The sequence below is a fragment of the Acipenser ruthenus genome, chromosome 26 (assembly GCF_902713425.1).
Source record: "Acipenser ruthenus chromosome 26, fAciRut3.2 maternal haplotype, whole genome shotgun sequence".
NCBI classification, from domain to species: domain Eukaryota; kingdom Metazoa; phylum Chordata; class Actinopteri; order Acipenseriformes; family Acipenseridae; genus Acipenser; species Acipenser ruthenus.
In genome coordinates, this window is record NC_081214.1 from 15,450,688 (window position 1) to 15,470,888 (window position 20,201).

A 20,201-nucleotide genomic window follows, 5' to 3' on the forward strand; every position below is an offset into this window, starting at 1 on the left:
GTGAAATGCAGACTGGTGCTAGAGAAGCTGTCCAATCTCTGCATACAAAAGACAGAGTGCTTATGTTTTTTCAGTAAAAAACATTGTATATAGTTTTATATATATATATATATATATATATATATATATATATATATATATATATATATATATATATATATATATATAGATATAGATATAGATATTTATATAGATATTTGTGGAAGGGGGCAGCAGGTGACAAGTTTAATAATATTATTTCACAAAAAAAGGCTCAAAAAAGGTTGTGTCATTTTTTTTCAAGGCTTTTCAAAAAAAAAAAAAAAAAAAAAGCAGCAACATAGCAGAAAATTGCAGCCATGGTGGTTGTACAAACCCAGCCAAGCTGAAAACAATTACTCAATAGGTAGTTTGTAAAAGAACAATACAATTCATGCAAGTTATTCATTTCTCTCTCTGGAAACAAAGGGGGAATGTCTTTGCCATGCAACCCTTGCATTTGAGTCAACAGGGAAAATGAGGGGACATAGGGCTTAGCAGGTAGAAGGAAAGTGAGAAAGGACAGTGGGGCAGGGGGGTTGTGCATTGCAGCCACAGTTACGGAATATTACCTCAGTTTTTCTAAAGAGGCCATCACTGATAAGTCCTTATTCTGGTCGCGTTCTGTTCGTTTTCCCTTACTGTTTTCATCCCTTGGAAATTTTGCGCTTGTTTTATGACGATACATCTTTTTATGTGGCGGGCCGTTATTGCCTGAAGTACTTAGATTAGCAATGCTTTTATCAAAGACACACCTTGGCAACGTACCTCCGTTACAATCCAGTGCAATGCTGGGCAGTGGGGGGCTGGAAACATTTAATTTCACTTGGGTTTTGCTGCCTGTGCTCTTGGTGGATAACTTCCGGCTCTTTATCACCCCAGGGGAATCGCTGCTGCTGGCGCCTTTCCTTTTGGACTCTGCTGGGGTGCTGGCAAGGATTTTGAGGGTTTTCAGTTTGAGGCTGTTGGCTTCCGGGGGCTGGCAAACACTTGCTGCAGGGCTCCACAATGGCTCGATAGAGGCCATCATGAACCGCTGGACCTCAGCCATTCCAGAAGCGATGTTGGACAGGATGTTTGAGGGCTCTTCAAACTCTCGTTGATCATCGTCAAGGAGATTCGCATTCTGTGCTATGCTAGGATCAGACCAGCTCATGTTGATGTCTTTACCTAATGACCAGTCATTAGAAAGCCTTAAGTTGCCAGGGCTGTGAATTGTGATGGGATCGTTCAGTGCCGCCTTGCAATCCCCCGCCTGGGCTTTAGCATTCTTTTCCTCTGTGCCATTTTTCCCTTTCTTTGATCTGGACCCTTGTCGAGGAGTTTTACTTTTCTCTGATGTTTTGCTGCCTTTTGGGCTTCTGGTTTTCTTTGCGCTCTTCTGATCAGTCCCAGTCTGCTTCGGGGTGGATTTCTTTTTTGCTTTTGAAGTTTTTGTGCTGCTAGTGCTGATTTCACCTCGTTGCTTGTCAAAAGTTTCCAGGCAGGGGGATTTCTCAACCAGACCAACCGTATCATCATCATTGAACATGTGGAACTGAAATCTATGACTGTTAACCATGAATGGGCTGTTGTGATGTTCCTGCTGTTGAAGGACATTACAGTTCCATTTCACGTCCTGAGAGCTGCCCAGAATGACTTCAGTGGAATCCTGGAAGTCTTTAGCCTTCTCCATGGACTTCATTTCTGGCCCTGTAACTTGAGGAGACAAATTTGGCGTGTCAGGCGGCGACATCTCCGACAGGGATGAATGTCTGAACTTATCAGGAGTGAAGTTTGAAATGTCCAGCAAGTCTGTTGACTCCTTCAGGGGGATAATTTCATCAATGCTTTGCTGGATCACCAATTTGGGACTGCAGTGGGCTAAGAAGTTATCATTCATGTCATCTTCACTGTCCTTATCGCAGGACTTTAAACTTAAAGAGCTATAATTGCTAGAAGTAGCCGACAATGAACCAACTGAATCAAAACTGACGAGTCTGCCATCGTCTGTATTTAGTGTGCCTCGCTGAAACTGAAAATGTCCCTCTCCACACGGTACCTGGCATGCCTGATAATCAGTGTCAGCCTGCAAGGGGTGCTCATGCAAATAATTCTTCTGATACGGCAGTCTGTTGCTGTTCAGGTTTAGCTGGCCATATCCAGACATGTCGTCTGTCATTTGAGCAGACACCCCGAAATTGCTTGACAGCAGAGCAGTTTCTGGGATATTGGATGTAAATGAAGGCTGGCTGTTGCTGGTCTCGGTGTGCCACATGGGAGGAAAGTTGTGCTCAATCTCCAGGTGGTGGGGCGACTGTTGAAGCTCTGACTCGGAGGGTGGAGAGAGCACACAACTCTGTGCGAGTTGCAGAGAAGTGAACTGCTTTTCCGCATGGGAAACACTGACAGGATGCTGCCCAGAGGGATGTTGGGAGAAGTAAGAGATCCCGGTATTACTTGATGAATCAGATGCATCTAACAACGTCTGCAGATAGCCTCCAGGGACAACTGGTACACTTGTAGCAATGTTAGCAGATGGTACAGGCTTGTCAGACGAGCAGGTGGTGGCTGGTAAAAAAGTAGGTTTTTCAGCAGCAGCATCAGTACTGTGGCTTTCAGATAAATGAGGACTGCTAGCAGCACAGTGAATAGTAACATCCTTCATGCCTACAGAGTCCTGGTTTTCTAAAACAGGGCAAATCGCTGTTAGGTTTGTTATGCTTTTGCTATCCTCTTGCATGGCTTTCATTCTTTTGCTCCTCAATCTGGCTTCACTTTTGAATTTTTTTATTCGGACAATTTTTGTTTCAATTCCCTTATCTTCGCTTTCTTGTGATCTGCTCTTTTCTGAGCCAGTGTGTGTTATGTCATTCGAGTCTAATCTGTTTGCACAGTTGGGGGTTGCTATTGTTAATGGCATGCCCGGAAGGGCTGCATCATCTGTAGTGTGGCTTTCCTGCTTGTGATCAGAAGAAGAGCCCTGCTTGTTTGGTGATTGCTCCACAGTTTGAATTCTTTGAATCCTATGTCTGTTTGCAATCTTATATTTTCTTTTCGGGGGGCTAGGCCTAAACGATGGATCTGAGCCATTCCTATGAAAATGCTGTTTATCTCTGATAGCCAGATCGTTCCTGCTGATCTGCTGTTTTTCCCAATAGTCTTTTAAGGGAGCCATTTTTTCATATTTGTTCAGTAGGTCATCGTTTAAGCTAACTGTTGTGTTAGTGGGATCGATTTTGCCTAGTTTTACCAGCATGTGCTTCTCTCCTTTGAAGCGGTTGATGATTATATACTTAATGATAACTGGAGGCTCTTTCCGAGATGATTTTCGCCTCTTCTTTGGGCACCAGTCGTCATCATCTTCCTCTTTAGGGCCGTATGGCTGCAGCTCTTTTTTCTCTGCATTCTTTTCGCTCTCAATAGAATCCACGTCATACAGGTAGTCGTCACTGTATCTCACTTTTCGTTTGGCTCTTAATCCGTAGTTTAGCTGACTGGATGAACTGGAGTTCTCTCTGGATAAATACCTATTGCACTCCTTAGCTTCCCTGAAAGTGTCGTAAGAAGATCCCGTGCATGAACTGTCATCGTCGCTGTATTCCCCTGAATCTTCAGCAGAATTGTTGGAGTCAAAGAAATGGTTTCTTTTAGCGGGTAAGTACGGCACTGTGCCACCAGGGTTACAGCTTTTGTTTGTATCAGCTTTGTCTTCGCTACCCCAAAGGCTGATCTCATCAGCTTTAAACTGAGAGTCTGTGTTCTTCTTGACTGGGCCATTTTCCTTTTTCGTGCAGTTGACAAGGACACTGGGGAAGAAGTTAAACTGGGTCTCCTCTTGCAGGGCGGTGGTCTTTTCCCTCATGTTATCCTGGAAGGATTCGTAGCGGATCTTTAAAGAGCACACGTCACTGCTGAGGGTGGAGTCGTCATCATCGAACATGTAATTGTCCACATCCTCCTCGGAAAAAAGGTTTACAGAGAGCTCATTTTTGGAGCATAGGTCAAGCAGTTCGATTTTACTTTCACTAATAAAGGACTCAAAATAGCCCCAATCCTGATTGGGATTTGATAGCAGAGCCTCATCCCCATTGCATTTGTCTAACAGTAATCCCTCGTAATCATTTTTTGGAGTCGGGTCTTCTGAATCACTGTCAGATTTCTCCACGTCTCTTTTGTCTGCAGTCCTTGATTTATGCAGGGGGAAGCTTAGGAGCTGATCAGAAAGCAGTTGATCCCCATATCTTGCACTCTCTCCTGTGCTCATGCAATGAATCCCTATATCTGAGATGGAGCAGGTATCATAATCCCTGTTTATATCCCCCATTTTTAGGCTGATTCCTGGCTCAGCGTCAACACTGTCTTTTGATTCAATAAAGCAACCCAGGCAGGTTCGGCTCTGTGGCATCAAACAGTCGCCAGTCAGAGCCGATATGCCACCTGGCTCCATGATGGTGAACGGAGTTCGGTCACAATCCTCTGGCAGGGACCAAGGGCTCACCCCCTTGGTAACGCAGGATGTGAGGGAGGTGGCATGCGTGGAAGAGTCATCTGAAGTGTGTTCAGGTACCTCTGTGAGCCTCAGAGGGGACGGAGGGCTCAGGATACAGGGCTCCTTTGAAGTCAAGGGAGGCACAACCCGCTGACACACTTGGTTTTCTTTCTGTGTGCTGTTACTCGTTGCCGGAGCCGAGGATGAAAATGTAACTGCAGTATATGCAGCAGCACACGGCTTCACATCATCCCTCTGGTCATGTGATCCTAGAGAAAAAGAAAAAAAAACATATATATATATATATATAAACACAATTCCTGAACCCAGCAGCAATTGAAGCCTTTTTTGTAGGTGTTGCTGTTATTATTACCTTTTTGAATGTCTATTGCATGCAAGAAAAAAACAACCCTTTTTAGATATAGTAATAGGGTATGGTATGAAGTGAAATTCAACAAAGAGGGATCCACTATATAATACACCCTCAGCTTTCTGTCAGCTCAAGAACATGTATAATTAATACAACATGAGGAACAGCAACAAACACAGCTGCTTTACAGATAGCTTCACATTTATTTTGCCTGGATAACTATTCAGCTGCAGTTAACGCAAGTATACAGAAATTTGAAAACAAAACATCTACAGCAGCAGCAAAGCTGTCAGCAATGGTTTAGTATTTGGAACTGCTTATATCCAGCATGAAGCAGCAGGACCAGGCTGTCAGAGCGTTTCCTACAGTCAATTTTATAAAGGGGAAAATTCCACCTCAATGTTGCAATATGAGAAACAAAGACCTCGAGCAAGAGACATTGAATTATAGTACTTAGCTGATATCTAATGCCACGCAAAGGGAAGCACAGTATACCAAGAAAATCCTTTTACGTAAATATGCTGTAAACACAATATATAAATATGTCTGCAAAATAATGCAATTTATTATTGTTTTTAACCATAGGGATTTAAATGTAATAACCCGAGTAGGAAAGTCAAAAGAAATGTCTGAATTGAAATGCCAGATCACAGTGTGAACATTATTTTCTTTTACAGCATCAGAATGACCTTTAGAATTTGTTTTTATGCACAGTGCTGCTAACAAAGATATGAGGCATGATGTGATTTTTAGACACAGCTTGCATACCCGATTAATGGTAGCTATTTACATAACGACCTCTATTATTATTTTGTTTCAAAATTAGCTTAAAACATTTTGATTTTTTTTTTTTGCTCAGCTGTTTGCTCTTTCATTGTAACAGGGCTTTGCAGACACAGTTAGCATGCAGATGAGAATATAAGTCTGTGTCTGGCTGCTAGTGGTCTCGCACTGACTGCTCTCCTTCAATGTAATTTAATAACTTCCATTATATGTCTCAAAAGTCCAGTTTTGAAATGTTTTATCAAACATTTATTTTAATTTTAAAATATCTGGTACTTTGCTGGCGTAAAGAAATCTTGCAGGCCTTGCTTCAGATACTGCGGCACTTTTGTGGTCTGAGAACTTTTATACCTAGTGTAGAACCGGATGCCATGTTTTAAATAAAAAAAATGAAACTGCACATTTCAAACCTATTAGGGCTGTCAGTTAAGCCTCCAAATAGCAATCGATTAACTAGGCACACAAAATCGAATCGTTTGAATAAATATTGATGATTGTACCGTTCACATACATTGTCGCTCCATTCCTCTCCCCCCCGATGTGATTATTTTAATATCATTGCTGTTATAAGTAAAAGCTTGTGCACAACAATTGAATGCCAGGGGTAATTACAACATTCGCAACAAGCCTAAAGTTTAACACACTACAGGAGTGTTACTAAAATATTTATTCCGAACAGATTACCGTACTTTGGAATGTAATCTATATAAACTAGACACAAGTTTATGAAAAACGACTTTTTATTCAGTGACAGCTGCAGCATCACGCATTGCATGTTAATACTGTACCACCTAACCTTCACTATCTGTGAAACACACAATGCGGATGTTGTTAAATATTAATTTACAACAGTTCATTTTAACACTCCAAAGAAGTGCAAACTATACACAGTCAGTCTTCAATGTGCACAATTTATTTACAAGTTGTTTGGTAGGAATACAAGTCTGTCGTCCTGCTCTGGATTCAAACTTTTTTTTTTTGTTTTGTTGACATCGAACACACAGAGGGGCGTACTTACAAAGCATTTTCAAAACCGATTGGCTGGTAGGATGGAACCAGCAAATCAGATGCTGGTTAACACGAGCAGGAAAAGAAGGGCACGCCCACTGCTTGTCTGGCAGAAATAATGTAAATAAGCAAGGCAGGACGTTCGGTGCAGTTTCGTTGATAAACTTAAATAATGTTATTAACTATGCGCGTTACAAAAATGTAATTATTGAATCGATTATCCAGTATTTATATCGAGGTATATAATGAACCTATACAGTGAATAGAGGTGCATGATAAAATTCATGACAAGTATTTGGTTAGCTACAACCACTTTAATGAGGATGCCTGAACTACGCAAAACGATAATTGTTATTGTATTGATTTTGTTTGATACGTCACGAAAGGCATTGATAGAAATATTTCAGAAAGCCAAACAAGTAGTAACACTAGCGATAAAGAGACAGAACATTTTGCTCATAGCAATTCCTAGATATGGGTCAAATTCTCTTTACTTTCCCCATACTGGGCAGTCGGACTGGGGGAAGCTAAAGTGAAAACTCTGGGGCTAGTTTTACAGGACCCAGTTAGCATTAGTCTTGGACTACCTAATTTAGGTAAGGTAGTCCAAGACTAGTACTAATCAAGGTCTCTGAAACCAGAGCCTTTGTCTTCTGAAATGAAACGTCTTTATCATCATTATTGAGAACGGCTTCTTGGATTGATTCATAAATGTGTAGAGTTACCTTCATAATTGTGGAATAAAACAAGCCCTGTCAAAACCGCAAAAAAACTACCCACTGGCTATAATCATTTGCAAGGGCTTCAAATATGTTCACAGGGATTTGACTCACATTTCTAGAATGGACAAGCTTGAATTTATAAGCTTGGTATCCCACCAGAAAAGCAATACATCCCTGCCATTGCACCACTATGAACAGGAATGTAGGGCTGCATTTAATCCCTATAAACCTATCAAATAGAGATCTAGCTAGAAAAGATCTTCATCTGACGGAAGCCAAGCACATGCCCACAAAACACAGACCACGCTGGCAGTGGTTAATAAAATCAGTCCACTGGGAGCTCATGGTTCTTTGGCTATAAATAACACAGATTCTCACAGTGTGGAGTCATTCTTCAGAAAACAGAAAACGAACTGCCAGGCATTCTAAATCATAGAATAATATTCAGAAATCAAACAAAAAGGCTTTTGAATTATTTAGTGCAGATTAATTTCCAGAATCCCTAATGGCAGTCAATGCAGCTTTTCTTTTTGTTACTGTGTATATTTACTATTGCATTGCATGTGAATTTCATTTAGTACTAGTGATGCTAAGCAGGAATCCGTCATACAGTGTTATCTTTTTAATTGTTAAATGTTGCATAGTTGTGAATGTGAAGTAGCTTTGAATGTCAGTTTCATTCTGTTTCTCCATGCCCCTCACTGTTCTATGGCACCTGCAATCATTCTGAGTGGTCCTGGGTTCGGCTGCTCCAACATGGGAGTTATTACCATTTTTCTCTAAATGTGCCTTAACCTATCTTTGAGCTTGTCTGGAGAATCACAAGTGCCGGGACTAACAACCTTCCTCATTCCAATTCAAATCAGGACAAGGTGCCCTTTCAACTGTGCATTGAATGGTCATATTGTCACATGGTTTGAAAGGAATGAATGAGGCTGTTCAGTATCAGCACTCTGGATTTCTAGCTCAAGCTCATCAAAGCAAAGTAAAAGGAAGATTTAGAGAAAATAGAATAAGTATTGGAGCAACAGGACACAGAGCCGCTCACAATGACTACAAACACCAGAAAACAGTAAAGAGATTGTAAAAAAGCGATGATGTTTGAAGCCACACACTCTTTAAAGGTTCCACTTTTAAGATGGCAAATGTTTCTCTGTTATAACTATCATATCCACAGATAACTCAATGTTATTCTTTTTCTCTGTAAATTCATAATGTATTATGTTTGAATAGTCTGGATTTTGTCTGTTGTTAATTGGGTGAATAGTCTGTGTTTTAGTGTTAGGACAATCAGTAACACTTTACATTAAGTGTCTCTAATTACTGTGTGTTTACATAGTAGTTACTTAGTAAATACATACTTACACACAATTACAATCTTATTATTCATAGTTACAATGTACTTAATGTGTACATTTTTGCATGACATAACTCTAACCCTAACCCTAACTCCAAACCTAACTCTAAACCTAACCCTCATCCCACTAACCCAAAAACCAAACCTTCACCCCACTAACACTAACCCTAAACCTAACCCTCACCCCACTAACCCAAAAACCTAACCCTCATCCCACTAACACTAACCCTAAACCTAACCCTCACCCCACCAACACTAATCCTAACCTAACTCTCACCCCACTAACACTAACCCTAAACCTAACCCTCACCCCACCAACACTAATCCTAACCTAACTCTCACCCCACTAACACTAACCCTAAACCTAACCCTAACCCTTTTCTGATACAATTGTGTACTTGCATACATCGTGCAAAAACAATTTACAGATTATGTGCATTGTAACTATGCATAATAGCATTGTAATTATATGTAAGTACACATGCATGTACTATGTAACTACTATGTAAATACACAGTAATTAGAGACACTGCATGTAACGTGTGACCAAACAAGCAGTTCAAATATTGTATTCTTACAAATTACAGACAGCTGAAATATAACACTACAGGGGTGAAAAAATAAACACCAGCAAATGATCTCGCTTTTATTTATTTCAGGCATCACTTAAAGATACTAGATGCCTGTGTGTCTATCAGAAACATATGTATTCCTAGCTACAGAATTAGAGCTATCAGTATCATGACAATGAAGATCACTGTGATCTAAATCCACAGCATATACTTATACAAATGTTAGGCTCCCTCTTATACATATCACCAGACTATAAAAAATGACACTCACATGTTACTCGTGCACATACCTACATATGCACAGACACCTCCACATAAGTAAAAAAACTATTAGTTTAAAAATAGACGTTGCGAGAATCCTTTTTTCTGTCCATGTATTTTTGTAACAAGCAGTGGTTAAGATCTGCAGAAGAAAATCGGGAACGTGAACTGATCTAATAAATCAAATATATAGGTAATGAATGGCCAGTATAGTAATTCTCTTTATCCGTAAGAAGCGGGGCAAGTAATTTAGACACCAAATTATTACAAGATAATGGATATTTTCCATCTTGAAATGACAATAAAATCATACTCAAACCCTTTAAATATTACACAAATGAAACAGTCATTCAAGCTATTTTAATAGCAGCAGTGTGGAGTAGTGGTTAGGGTTCTGGACTCTTGACCAGAGGGTTGTGGGTTCAATCCCCAGTGGGGGACACTGCTGTTGTACCCTTGAGCAAGGTACTTTACCTAGATTGCTCCAGTAAAAACCCAACTGTATAAATGGGTAATTGTATGTAAAATAATGTGATATCTGTATAATGTGAAATAATGTATAATGTGATATCTTGTAACAATTGTAAGTCGTCCTGGATAAGGGCGTCTGCTAAGAAATAAATAATAATAATAAAATAATAATAACCTAAACAGTAGTTGATCCCAATAATGCCAGTCTTAATTTCAAAACCTGTGTGTCTTTGTGTGGATAGGCTGTCTGGGTATTGAGGGTCTTCATGTCTGCACTGCATTTGATATGCATTTGAAGTGTGATGCATATCTGTAACACAGTGATGCATGTAGTAGATATTTTATTTATGGGGCTTTTGGAGACGTCAAGCTGTGATGCTTCATGATATTGCTATTACAACCCTAAAGAGACCTTCAGAGATTTGGAGATGTTTGATATAGTTACGTAAGTCTGGTTGAAAGCTAAAACACAAACAGCGCACACAGCAGCAAGTAATCATGATGTCAGTTTTTAAGCATTTTCAGTTTTCATATAGTGCTGATGTTAAGGGTTTCTTACCATCTTCATTTTCCCCATTAACCTGAGCCGGGCTTCGTTCCTGTGCAGAGGAGCTGTTATCGTGTAGAACATCCATTAATTTTGCCTGGTTCTGTCTCTCCTTCCATGCATCATTACCTCTATCCAACCTGCAAAAACACAGACAGGCGAGGCAAGTTATAGCCTATATGATTCACCCCATAAGAAATGAAATATTGGACATGCTCAATACAAACTCTCTTTAATATCAAGTAGTATATCATTGAGTCGATTTCACCCCCCACCCCTGCTATTACATCATTGGTCTTATTTGTATGGAAGCTTCTGTTTTCTATGCATCAATGTGAAGAGAACAGTCAAAGAACAAACACACACACGTTGTGAAGGATGATTCAGCACCAGGAACAGTTTTCAGGCATTGGACATTCTGTCCAAACTAATACAAATGCTCACCATCACTGCAAATGTGGGTTCTTGTTTAAAAACCATGCATTTTGCATGGCCTCATTGTTGGCAATGAGGTCTAGTGAATTTCTACAAATGGTGGTGGATCTAAAAGCCGTTGCTGGTTAAATCATTAAAACGGGAGTTTGTTAAAACTAGAGTTTGCACCGAACAGTGTGAAGTGATTGTGAAGTGTGCGGTTTCAGATGGGTGGATGTGCAGTTCTGGTTGCAGTCTCTTAATACAGAAATTATATTTTTGAACATTAATAAATCCCAAGAAGTTTTACAATATAGTGCACAAACAGCAAAGTGTTACAAAACAGTACATTCACAAATAGAGCACCAGACCAGACCTATTGGCCTATTTTTACGACGACTGTCCAAACAGTAGTCCATCTACCCCTTGTTAAAGCCAACTTCTCCAACAGTGCAGTATGTGCAAGTATGTAAAATGACAAGTTTGTTCTTTTTTGTAATGCTTAGATGAATAAACCCCAGTTTTCTTTAATACGATTGTTAAAAGACTTGGACTCACTCCCCTTTACCATCAAACTGCTGTCTCAATGATGGCAGAGACGTGAAATAAATGGATTCATAGTTTATTCATGAACCCCAAGTCTTAAATAAACTATTAAGTAAACTTTCAATTGTCAGAGACATGGTGAAAAATTAAAAATACAGTAAGATTAACCTCAGGCTTTAAATATGATCAATTTCAGATCTTGTCGCTCTTCATAATTCCATCTAACCTCAACACCGTCCTGAATTTAATAATCATCACACTGGCTGATGGTTTAAGATCAGTGAGACTTGTCTGTTCCAATACAGTATAGCTTGGGTAGGCAACATTGGCAAATCCAGTCGTCTTTAATTATTAAAGCAAACCAATTCAATCCCTAAACTACTTATTCATTACGATAAACCTGGACTAGCAAGAGCAATCCAAGACAGGAGGTGCCTCCCACTGGAAATAAATGAAGGAACTGTACAGGTAAGAATGCTTTCACACCAGCATGGGTTAATAACATAATGTGAGAATATCCTTTTAAATACACCATTCCTAGTTATTCTCATGCATATAAATGACCTCAAGGGCAGGGAGTCAGAAACGATGAAAATGAAACCATTTCTAATTTATTGCAGCAGTTACAGTTATGTTCCAAAACGTTTTCCAGGCTTGTGCGCTTTACAGCTCCTATCAATCCTTTCACAGGGTTGTGCTTACGTGTGATTTAACCAAGTATGAAAATACAATTACAAGCTAATCTGGAGTACAAAATGGGTTCCAGCACAGTGTTCCAGGATGACGGAACAACGCCAAATAAACAGCAACAAGCATGTGCTGCCAAGACTCAAGTAGACACACAATTACCTTAGGAACAAGTAGGTCAGTAACATACACCCCCCGCCACGGCTGTGAACAATCACAGCTACCAGTGTGAGGACATTGTGTATGATCATGACATACATCAACCGTATGTACAGAATAGTACAGAGTAACACTTAGCAATGACATTTGTCAGCATTTTGATAAGTTATTCTCTACAATATACATTCTGACTATTGGGAAATTATAAGATTTGCTGGTAAATATCGACTTTAAATCTCAAGAGTAACCAAGTGCCTTTGGCTAATGACCGAATTTCTTTACAAAATAAACATTGATGTAACTTAAAACGTGAGTATCGATGTTTCTTAAGAAACCGCACAGACGCCATTTCTTAATCAGTGTTACGTTTATTTCATACATGCAGGGAAACCAAAGTATAGAACCGATTACCAGTTGTTACATCTTTTACATGACATTAAATACCCTTCTGCATAGGTGTCTCTCTCCTCCTCTTCCTATAACACTCAACCAATGGCAAAGGGACAATGCATTATTCCGGTCACTATGTACCATGTGCACTCCAATCAGGAAAAAACAAGTTTCTCTTGATTAGTTTATATAAATCTACAAATCTCTTATCAGCCCCTTTGAAGTGTCTGGCTCCTTCCAGATCCCCCTGAAGACTAGCTTTATGACCCCCTCATAAACCAGCTGTATATTCTAAGCAAAAACCTGTTTAATTAGTTTTATACCCCACAGTGGACTCCCCGAAGGGCAAACGTCTTTCATGTCAGGGCTGGAGGTCAAAGGACTTGTTTGTACAGCCTTGTGCTGCTGGCCAGTCATTTGCTTTGACACAAAAGAATCATTTTCAGTTGTCATAACTTCAGGGTAACTTCTCTACCATATTGCCTTCAATTTACTTCTAATGTGCGGTTGTTTAAATATAGTTAAATATACGTTGGTGTTTTTCTCAGCTCTCTGCTACCATCCATTGCTCAATGAAGCTGCTATTATTTCTTGCTTGCTTGGAGTCAATGCAGTGCAAGTATCTATATACCCAGAGTATATAGCCAGCCTTCATCTATTACAGCAGTGCTTGCATTTTTGGAACTAACAGTTTTTTCTATCCAATGTTAAATCACTTTTCAGAAAAATAACATGAATACAGCCGTCATTCCTCATGCGTAGCAAACTGCTATTCAATACTTGTTCCATGTTTTCCAACAAACATGATAACGCTTTCCTTCGGACATTTATCAGTAACTCTTCAGGATAACCAAGTACCTTTGACTAAAGACCGAATGTCTCGCTTTCGCGCATTGTAAGGCTTCAGGAGTCCTGTGTAACTCCAAGTGCCACATTTACCTATTCTGCGCTGCAATAAGTAAATATATCTATTCACTGCCTGTCTTTGTGACGTTTTGTGTCATAACCATTTGTGTGATTTTCTGTTGAAAAAACTAAGGTCCTAAATGATTTAAATTTGCATTTAACACTATGTTATTTTTCATCAAACTACTGCGTATTCAGAGTACAATATCCTTCAGCACCACTGTGAATTGTTTTATACGCAAATTTACCAGAATGATGGTTGTTCTACGTAAGTGGATCACAATACTGTTCAGTACCATGTTGAACTAGTTTACACTGCTCAGTTGTCATTACTGTAAGCTCATTCAAGATTGTTTTGCCAAATTCTGACTTTTACCGTAACATATACCGGTATATGCAAAAATGTAAATGTGACATACAGATGGATAGATCAGACAAACAGACAGACACCTCCATATATCCCCAGCATCTAATATCTGATATTCTCTTAAGCCAAATTATGTTAATATCAAGTTTCATGACAATTGGTTAATAGATTCTACAGACATATGCAAAAATGAGATTTCACCCCCACCACTTTAAACTACTCTCTTCATATCAGCTAATAAAACTGTTGTTTCTGGAATTTTACACAGTTAGCATTAGATTTTGCACAATCATAGTATCTTTATTATTTGTTACTTTTTAAAATCCTAAGGAGGACAATGGCTCCATAATAAAAATTGAAATCTTATACTGTATAAACCGGAACACAGTGTGTCCAGTAACCCTATGCATAAAGGTACCAATAATTCAGCACACATGCACTGATAACATGTCCCATTGAAATGTTAAGTCTAATCTTGCTTTTTCAAGAGGGAGGGAGCCACGACTACTCAAATACAAGAACTGTGATTAATGGAATTATTCAAACAGTCATTGAAGCACTGCTTGTCAAGGATATCAATGACACATCACAGCTATCAGCACCATGAAAGACTACAAGTCAGCATCACATACGTACAGAACAAATGCCCGCGCCGAGAGTACAGCCTTCAGCAGCTTAGCCAATCAGGGTTAAGGACACTGTGACCTCCATTTACAGTATGTGGTGGAATAACTTCTTGGAACAGTACTTTAGCATTGTTTACATTACATTCATTGAAGCTCAATAAACATAACAATACTGCAGAAAAATGGTTATGTCAACACTCCATATACCCCAGCGTTGTACATGGAATTATTATTATTATTACCGATATAATATATATATATATATATATATATATATATGTTAACATTAATTTAAAACACAAACTTACTAGTGTGTGATGAAGGGCAGAATGTGCAGCATGGCCACATTCCCCTGTTCGGTTTATAAGATAATTAACTGCCAGCTCTCGAGCGCTTGATAAAGTCAAATTGAGGGTGTCCATACAGACTTTTTTTTACTGTGATTCAATTGTAAAGTTTGTTGCACACTAAACTGGACAATGTGAACAGCGTTTCGGTCTCCTCTGTCCAAACCACATTCTGTAAAACCTGTTCCACTGAGTGCTCTTCTCTCCCTCTGCAAGAAGCTGCTTGCAGTAGTAAAACATTCTAATTGCAATGTGTCAGGGTTGGGGTTAGGGGTCAAAAGTCTTAAACTCCTGGCCAATAAATGTGACACATATTTTAACCTTTAGAGCAAAGGATTATAATTCAGAACAGGTCTGTGCCTTACCGTGACTGGAGCCTATTACTTTTGATTGTGAGTGTGGGCACAACCAGCAATGGTATGAGTACTGTATGTACCTGGGCACTGACACTGCTTTGCAGCTACACTAAAGAAATCAGACTCACATCGCATAGCAGTTTGATCCATTCTTGGTTTTAGTAGTATAAGTTTAATAAGACAAACCTGAACTTGTTCACACTGGGGCTAATCAAGCTTGTTGTAAAACCTGGAATGCGTGAAACTGCTATACAATAGCAATAGGAGTCTTATTTCTAGGGCTGGGACAATGCATCGATGCATTGATGCATCGAATCGTTGGAATAACCACCGATGGTTGAAAAAACAAAACAAAAAAAAAAACGCATCTATCAGTTTAATAGGACCATTTTTTATTAGGACCGGCAAAATGTAAACCTACACTCTTATTCCTCGCCTTTCCTTTGGTTCCTTTAAATAATAATAATAAAAAAAACCACCCCGTCCACTACGCAGCACGTACGTTTTCAGAGTAAGCGTGACAAAAAAATAAATTAAAAAAAACCCCAGAGAACAGATTAGAGGTAGGCCGCATTTCAGGATCAGATTTTTCTAGTTAAATTGTCGATTTAATTTCATTTAAAATAATGCCGTCAGATGTTTGGAAGTTTTTTTTTACAAAAGAACAAAATGGAAAGGTAAAATGTGCTTTTTGTGGAGTTTTAATGAGCTTCTGTGGCAATAACACCAACCTGCGGGATCATTTAGTAAGACAGCACCCGACAAAATACGACAGCGGGAACACAGGTAAAAAACAAAAGGAAAGCATCCCCTTCAGTGACAGCTTATTTTGGAAAGAAAATTAATCCAAAAAGCATCAGAGCAAAAGAAATAAGAGGCCTGATAGTGGATGTTGTCACACAAGATATCAGACCTGTTAGTATAGTAAAGGGAGCTGCGTTTAGAAATCTGATTTCGAATCTTGCTCCGGGCTCTGAAAATGCCCTGTCGAAAGACAATCTCCAAATTCATTACACTGGATCACGAACGTGCAAAGGAAAAGCTTAGACAGGATTTAAGTCAGGAGAATTCAGTGTCCATTACTACCAATGACAAGCATGGCACAAGAAGCATTTTTAACAGTCACCTGCCATTACATTAAGCAAAACTCGGAAAATGACACGAGACACACAGCTGTGAATTTAGCAGAAGCGATCAATCAGATAAACAGGTTTGAAGTGGCTACAAAAGTAATAGCTTGTGTTCATGACAACACGGCCAACGTGTGCAGAGCAATGTCTTTGCTTTCTGCAAGCGAGCGTGCTGTGTTACTTTGTGGTAGCGTGGCTAAGTGTGAGCTGTGCAGGCCACAATATAAATCATACAGCTCAAGGCAGCTACAATAATTTGCCTCAGTTGCTAATTAACAGATAACCCGTGACTGGAAGCACAGTCTAATTGATGGAATTATCTTATTTTGCATCTGAGACGATTTAGCATCCCCCACACCTGCCAGATATGAAACAAGTGACTCTGAAGTATACAGCAGGCAGGCTGGTACCACAGCATTCCGCTTCAGTGTTTCTGCTGCAATGATGCGGCAGGCACGCACTGAACCATATTGATACTGTACCAGCACCTGTTGTCAATCTTGCTTTCTTTCTTTCTTTTTCTTTGTTATTTATGTTAATTCTATTGGGTGATGCAAAACTTTTGGCCATAGCTACACAGCAAAATGAGTGCTAAGAAACCGGAAAAGAAGCAGCAGTTTTGTCTACAGCATTGTACTGTATATATAACGATCCAGTCTGTTAAAAAAAAACAAAAAAAAACTGATTTTAAAACCTTGGGTTTCACCCCTTGAATTTACCACAGCGTTAAAACCCAGAATTCTGAAAACACAACAACCACCCATAACACAGTCAGTCACTGGCATAGCTCTGCAGCTGATAGGTACGATGGAAACTCTGAAATAATTGTTTAATTAGAGTCCGCACAGCCTGTAGCAGTGGAGGAGTCAGTGCTGCCAACATGGAAGATTAAGCCTAGTGTAGCAGAAAGAGACGAATGATGAATGAACAAGATCTACTGGGGGAGTATGATTCAGGCATGTCATTTTCATTTATTAACTTCCAGCCGTGAAGCAGCAGATACACAAACATTCTGGGAGGGATGTTTCCTCTGCCTGTGAAACTACATGGATCCTCTCTGCAGCGGAGCATATTTAGAATCCTGTGTTTAACTTGCATGTGCGTTCAGCATTGTTGCGTGATAAACTCGATATGCATACACTCTGTAGAATGGTAGATATCATCCATAACTATTAAAACACTCCACAACGTCAAACTTAATGCAGTCTGTCAAACGCCTCGACTACAAGTATTTCTCAATGTCTTTGATGACAAAATACAAAAAGAAGGGATACAAAAATCTCTCAATACAATTCTTTCAGGTATGTCTGTATTTTGTACCATATATTCCACTGCTGTATATAACTCCAAATAAAGCAATATAGTGAGATTCATCCACTGCAATTTCTAAACACTCACACATCCACCAAATGTAATATCACTTTGGGTAAATAAGCATAATAAGGTTTCCATGCAGGTAAGTCGAAGCACAGCATTTAAATATGTAGGCTAATTTAGCATACACAATAGTCTTGTTCATAAGAGAAACCCAGCCAGCAGCACTTACATTTAGAAATACTAAAAGACACCTAATCAATTCAATGACAAATCAACTGACAGAGCCTTGTAGTCATTGGAACGATGAAGTTACTCAAAGCAGTGCTTACAAACACATCACTTGATGTACATACCATCAAATCAGAGTTTAAAAAGCCATCACTCGATCGGAGTGCGGAAACGAGATTAAAGAAAGTTTCTGTTTTTTAAAAGACTCTGTCATTGATTTATTCATTATTTTGCCATGTTTTCTTTTTTTTTTAGCCGATGCACCTGGGCTATTCATCAGTCTCACGATATCCTGGATACTCTGGTCATTCTGTAGGGACACTAACTCTTTGTGCAGAAGCATTTCGGATGGGGTAGAAGACAAGACCCCCTAATTAGCATCTCACACGCTGCCTTCGCTGCAGCAGCACAAAAATCATCTCGTTTGTATGGTTCAGAAAGGGAGAAGTGATTCGAGTCAGGGCGAGACAGGGATGCTTTCCAGCTCTCCCGGGAGATGTTCCAACAACAATAACAACAACAACAAAAGCCGATCTGGCCTCACTTATCATAAAAGTTGGTTTACTGGAACTCAGGTTTCTAAGTTTGGGTAGGATAGATTTTATATTCTCCCCCCCCCCCCCTTATGGGATTAACACAATTATAAAATGAAACCCTTAGTAACAGTTTTGATTATCCAAGCCTTTTACTATCTCTTTTTTTCAAATATAGAAACACCTGTTAAAGTTACAAAACTACAACGAAACACAACAGGTATCTAATTTAAGTCAGTTTATTTCTTATTTTGTAAATGAAAAGGTGTTTTATTTTTACCTTTTGAATAAATGCAGTAATGTACACTTTTGAGTAAAATGCTTTGGCAATCAGCCATAAGGTTTAAGGTTTGGTCTACTTCAACTGAATAAAATGACTAGAAAATTAGATAAACCTATTTGTGCAGGGTAGGGTCGATATTTAAAACCAGTCTATGGTTGAAGGGCAGCACATTTTAAATGTATCTAAGATAATGTCCTTCCCATTGGTACACAGCTACCATCTTTGATTACTGGGGTTCTGGGCCCATTTGCACAAGAGATGCAATTATCATGCCCCTGGGGATGCTTTGTTTTTGTTCACAAAATCAGCCTGATTCTAGTTATGATAATTTTCTTTTTTTATCTTTATAAGCTGCAATGAATGCCTGCAAATCGAACCATAGGATTGAATTGTGAAGAATGAAATCTAATTCAATGGCTATAGGAATAATAGTGCCCTGCTTGACAAATGCATCAAAAAAAATCAATCAGTGCCTCCTGAAGACCTTGAGACAGGGTGAATAGCTGTGTACCCTTCAAAAAAAAAAAAAAAAAAAAATACAGCACTGTTGCTTCTCACCAATGATCTTCAACTGTTGGGAAAAAGAATATTCTTCGGCATCCAGCAGAGAATATACTTGCCATTTACTGAGCGTGCAGAGTAAGTCGGATCCTTACTGTGAAATCCAGTGAGGCGACCATGCAAGTCCACCCGCTTCTTCAAAGGAGAGCTAACCAATGCTTTCATATTACATTTAGAAACATCATTACTGGTCTTCACCTGTTTTCACATGAATTCAGGAATATGAAAGTATTTCAAAAACCACATCAAAGACTTACAGCTGCTTCCTGGTACCTTTGCTGTAGGTCACATTTGATTCTGAACGACCGTACAACACATAAAGGGATTAGCTGCTAGGAAGCAGTAACAACTTTTCATTGTTGGCTACATATTACAAATCGAACTATAACATACAAACAATGAACCAGAAGATCTTCAACAGAAGAAAATGGGGACCTGTGATAGTAGTAAGAGGTAAGAAAACGTTTCTTACAGCCTTGCTTAGCACTTCTTTAAGATCATAGTTTGTCATATTTTTTTAATATGCTTTCCCACACCTCTTACGCTTTACAATGTTTACCTACAGTATGCTTACCAGGCTTTTACTATGGGAAACTTTTATAAGGGAACACTCTGAATGGACTTCTGAAATCCAATACTGAGGCCAATCAGTGGTTTCCATAGGTATTTTAACTCGAAATGTCACTGCCTGAACACAAACTGGACATTGTATCCCACGAAATACATTCCCATTAGTATCTGTGCAAAATTTCTAGCATCTGATGCTCAGTT

The 20,201-nt window shown here is 39.2% G+C and overlaps 1 protein-coding gene across 1 annotated transcript in view; it reads right to left on the reverse strand.

Moving 5' to 3' along the window:
* The window catches only part of LOC131701645 (neurite extension and migration factor-like), a 103,961-nt gene that overhangs the window by 10,117 nt on the left and 73,643 nt on the right, over positions 1 to 20,201 (reverse strand). The window contains exons 2-3 of the mRNA XM_059000721.1: positions 10,593 to 10,720; positions 591 to 4,758 (exon numbers count right to left, since the gene is read on the reverse strand). Of these exons, the coding sequence (XP_058856704.1) occupies positions 591 to 4,758; positions 10,593 to 10,668 (4,244 nt within the window). The 5' untranslated portion in view covers positions 10,669 to 10,720. The remainder of the gene's footprint in view (positions 1 to 590; positions 4,759 to 10,592; positions 10,721 to 20,201) is intronic.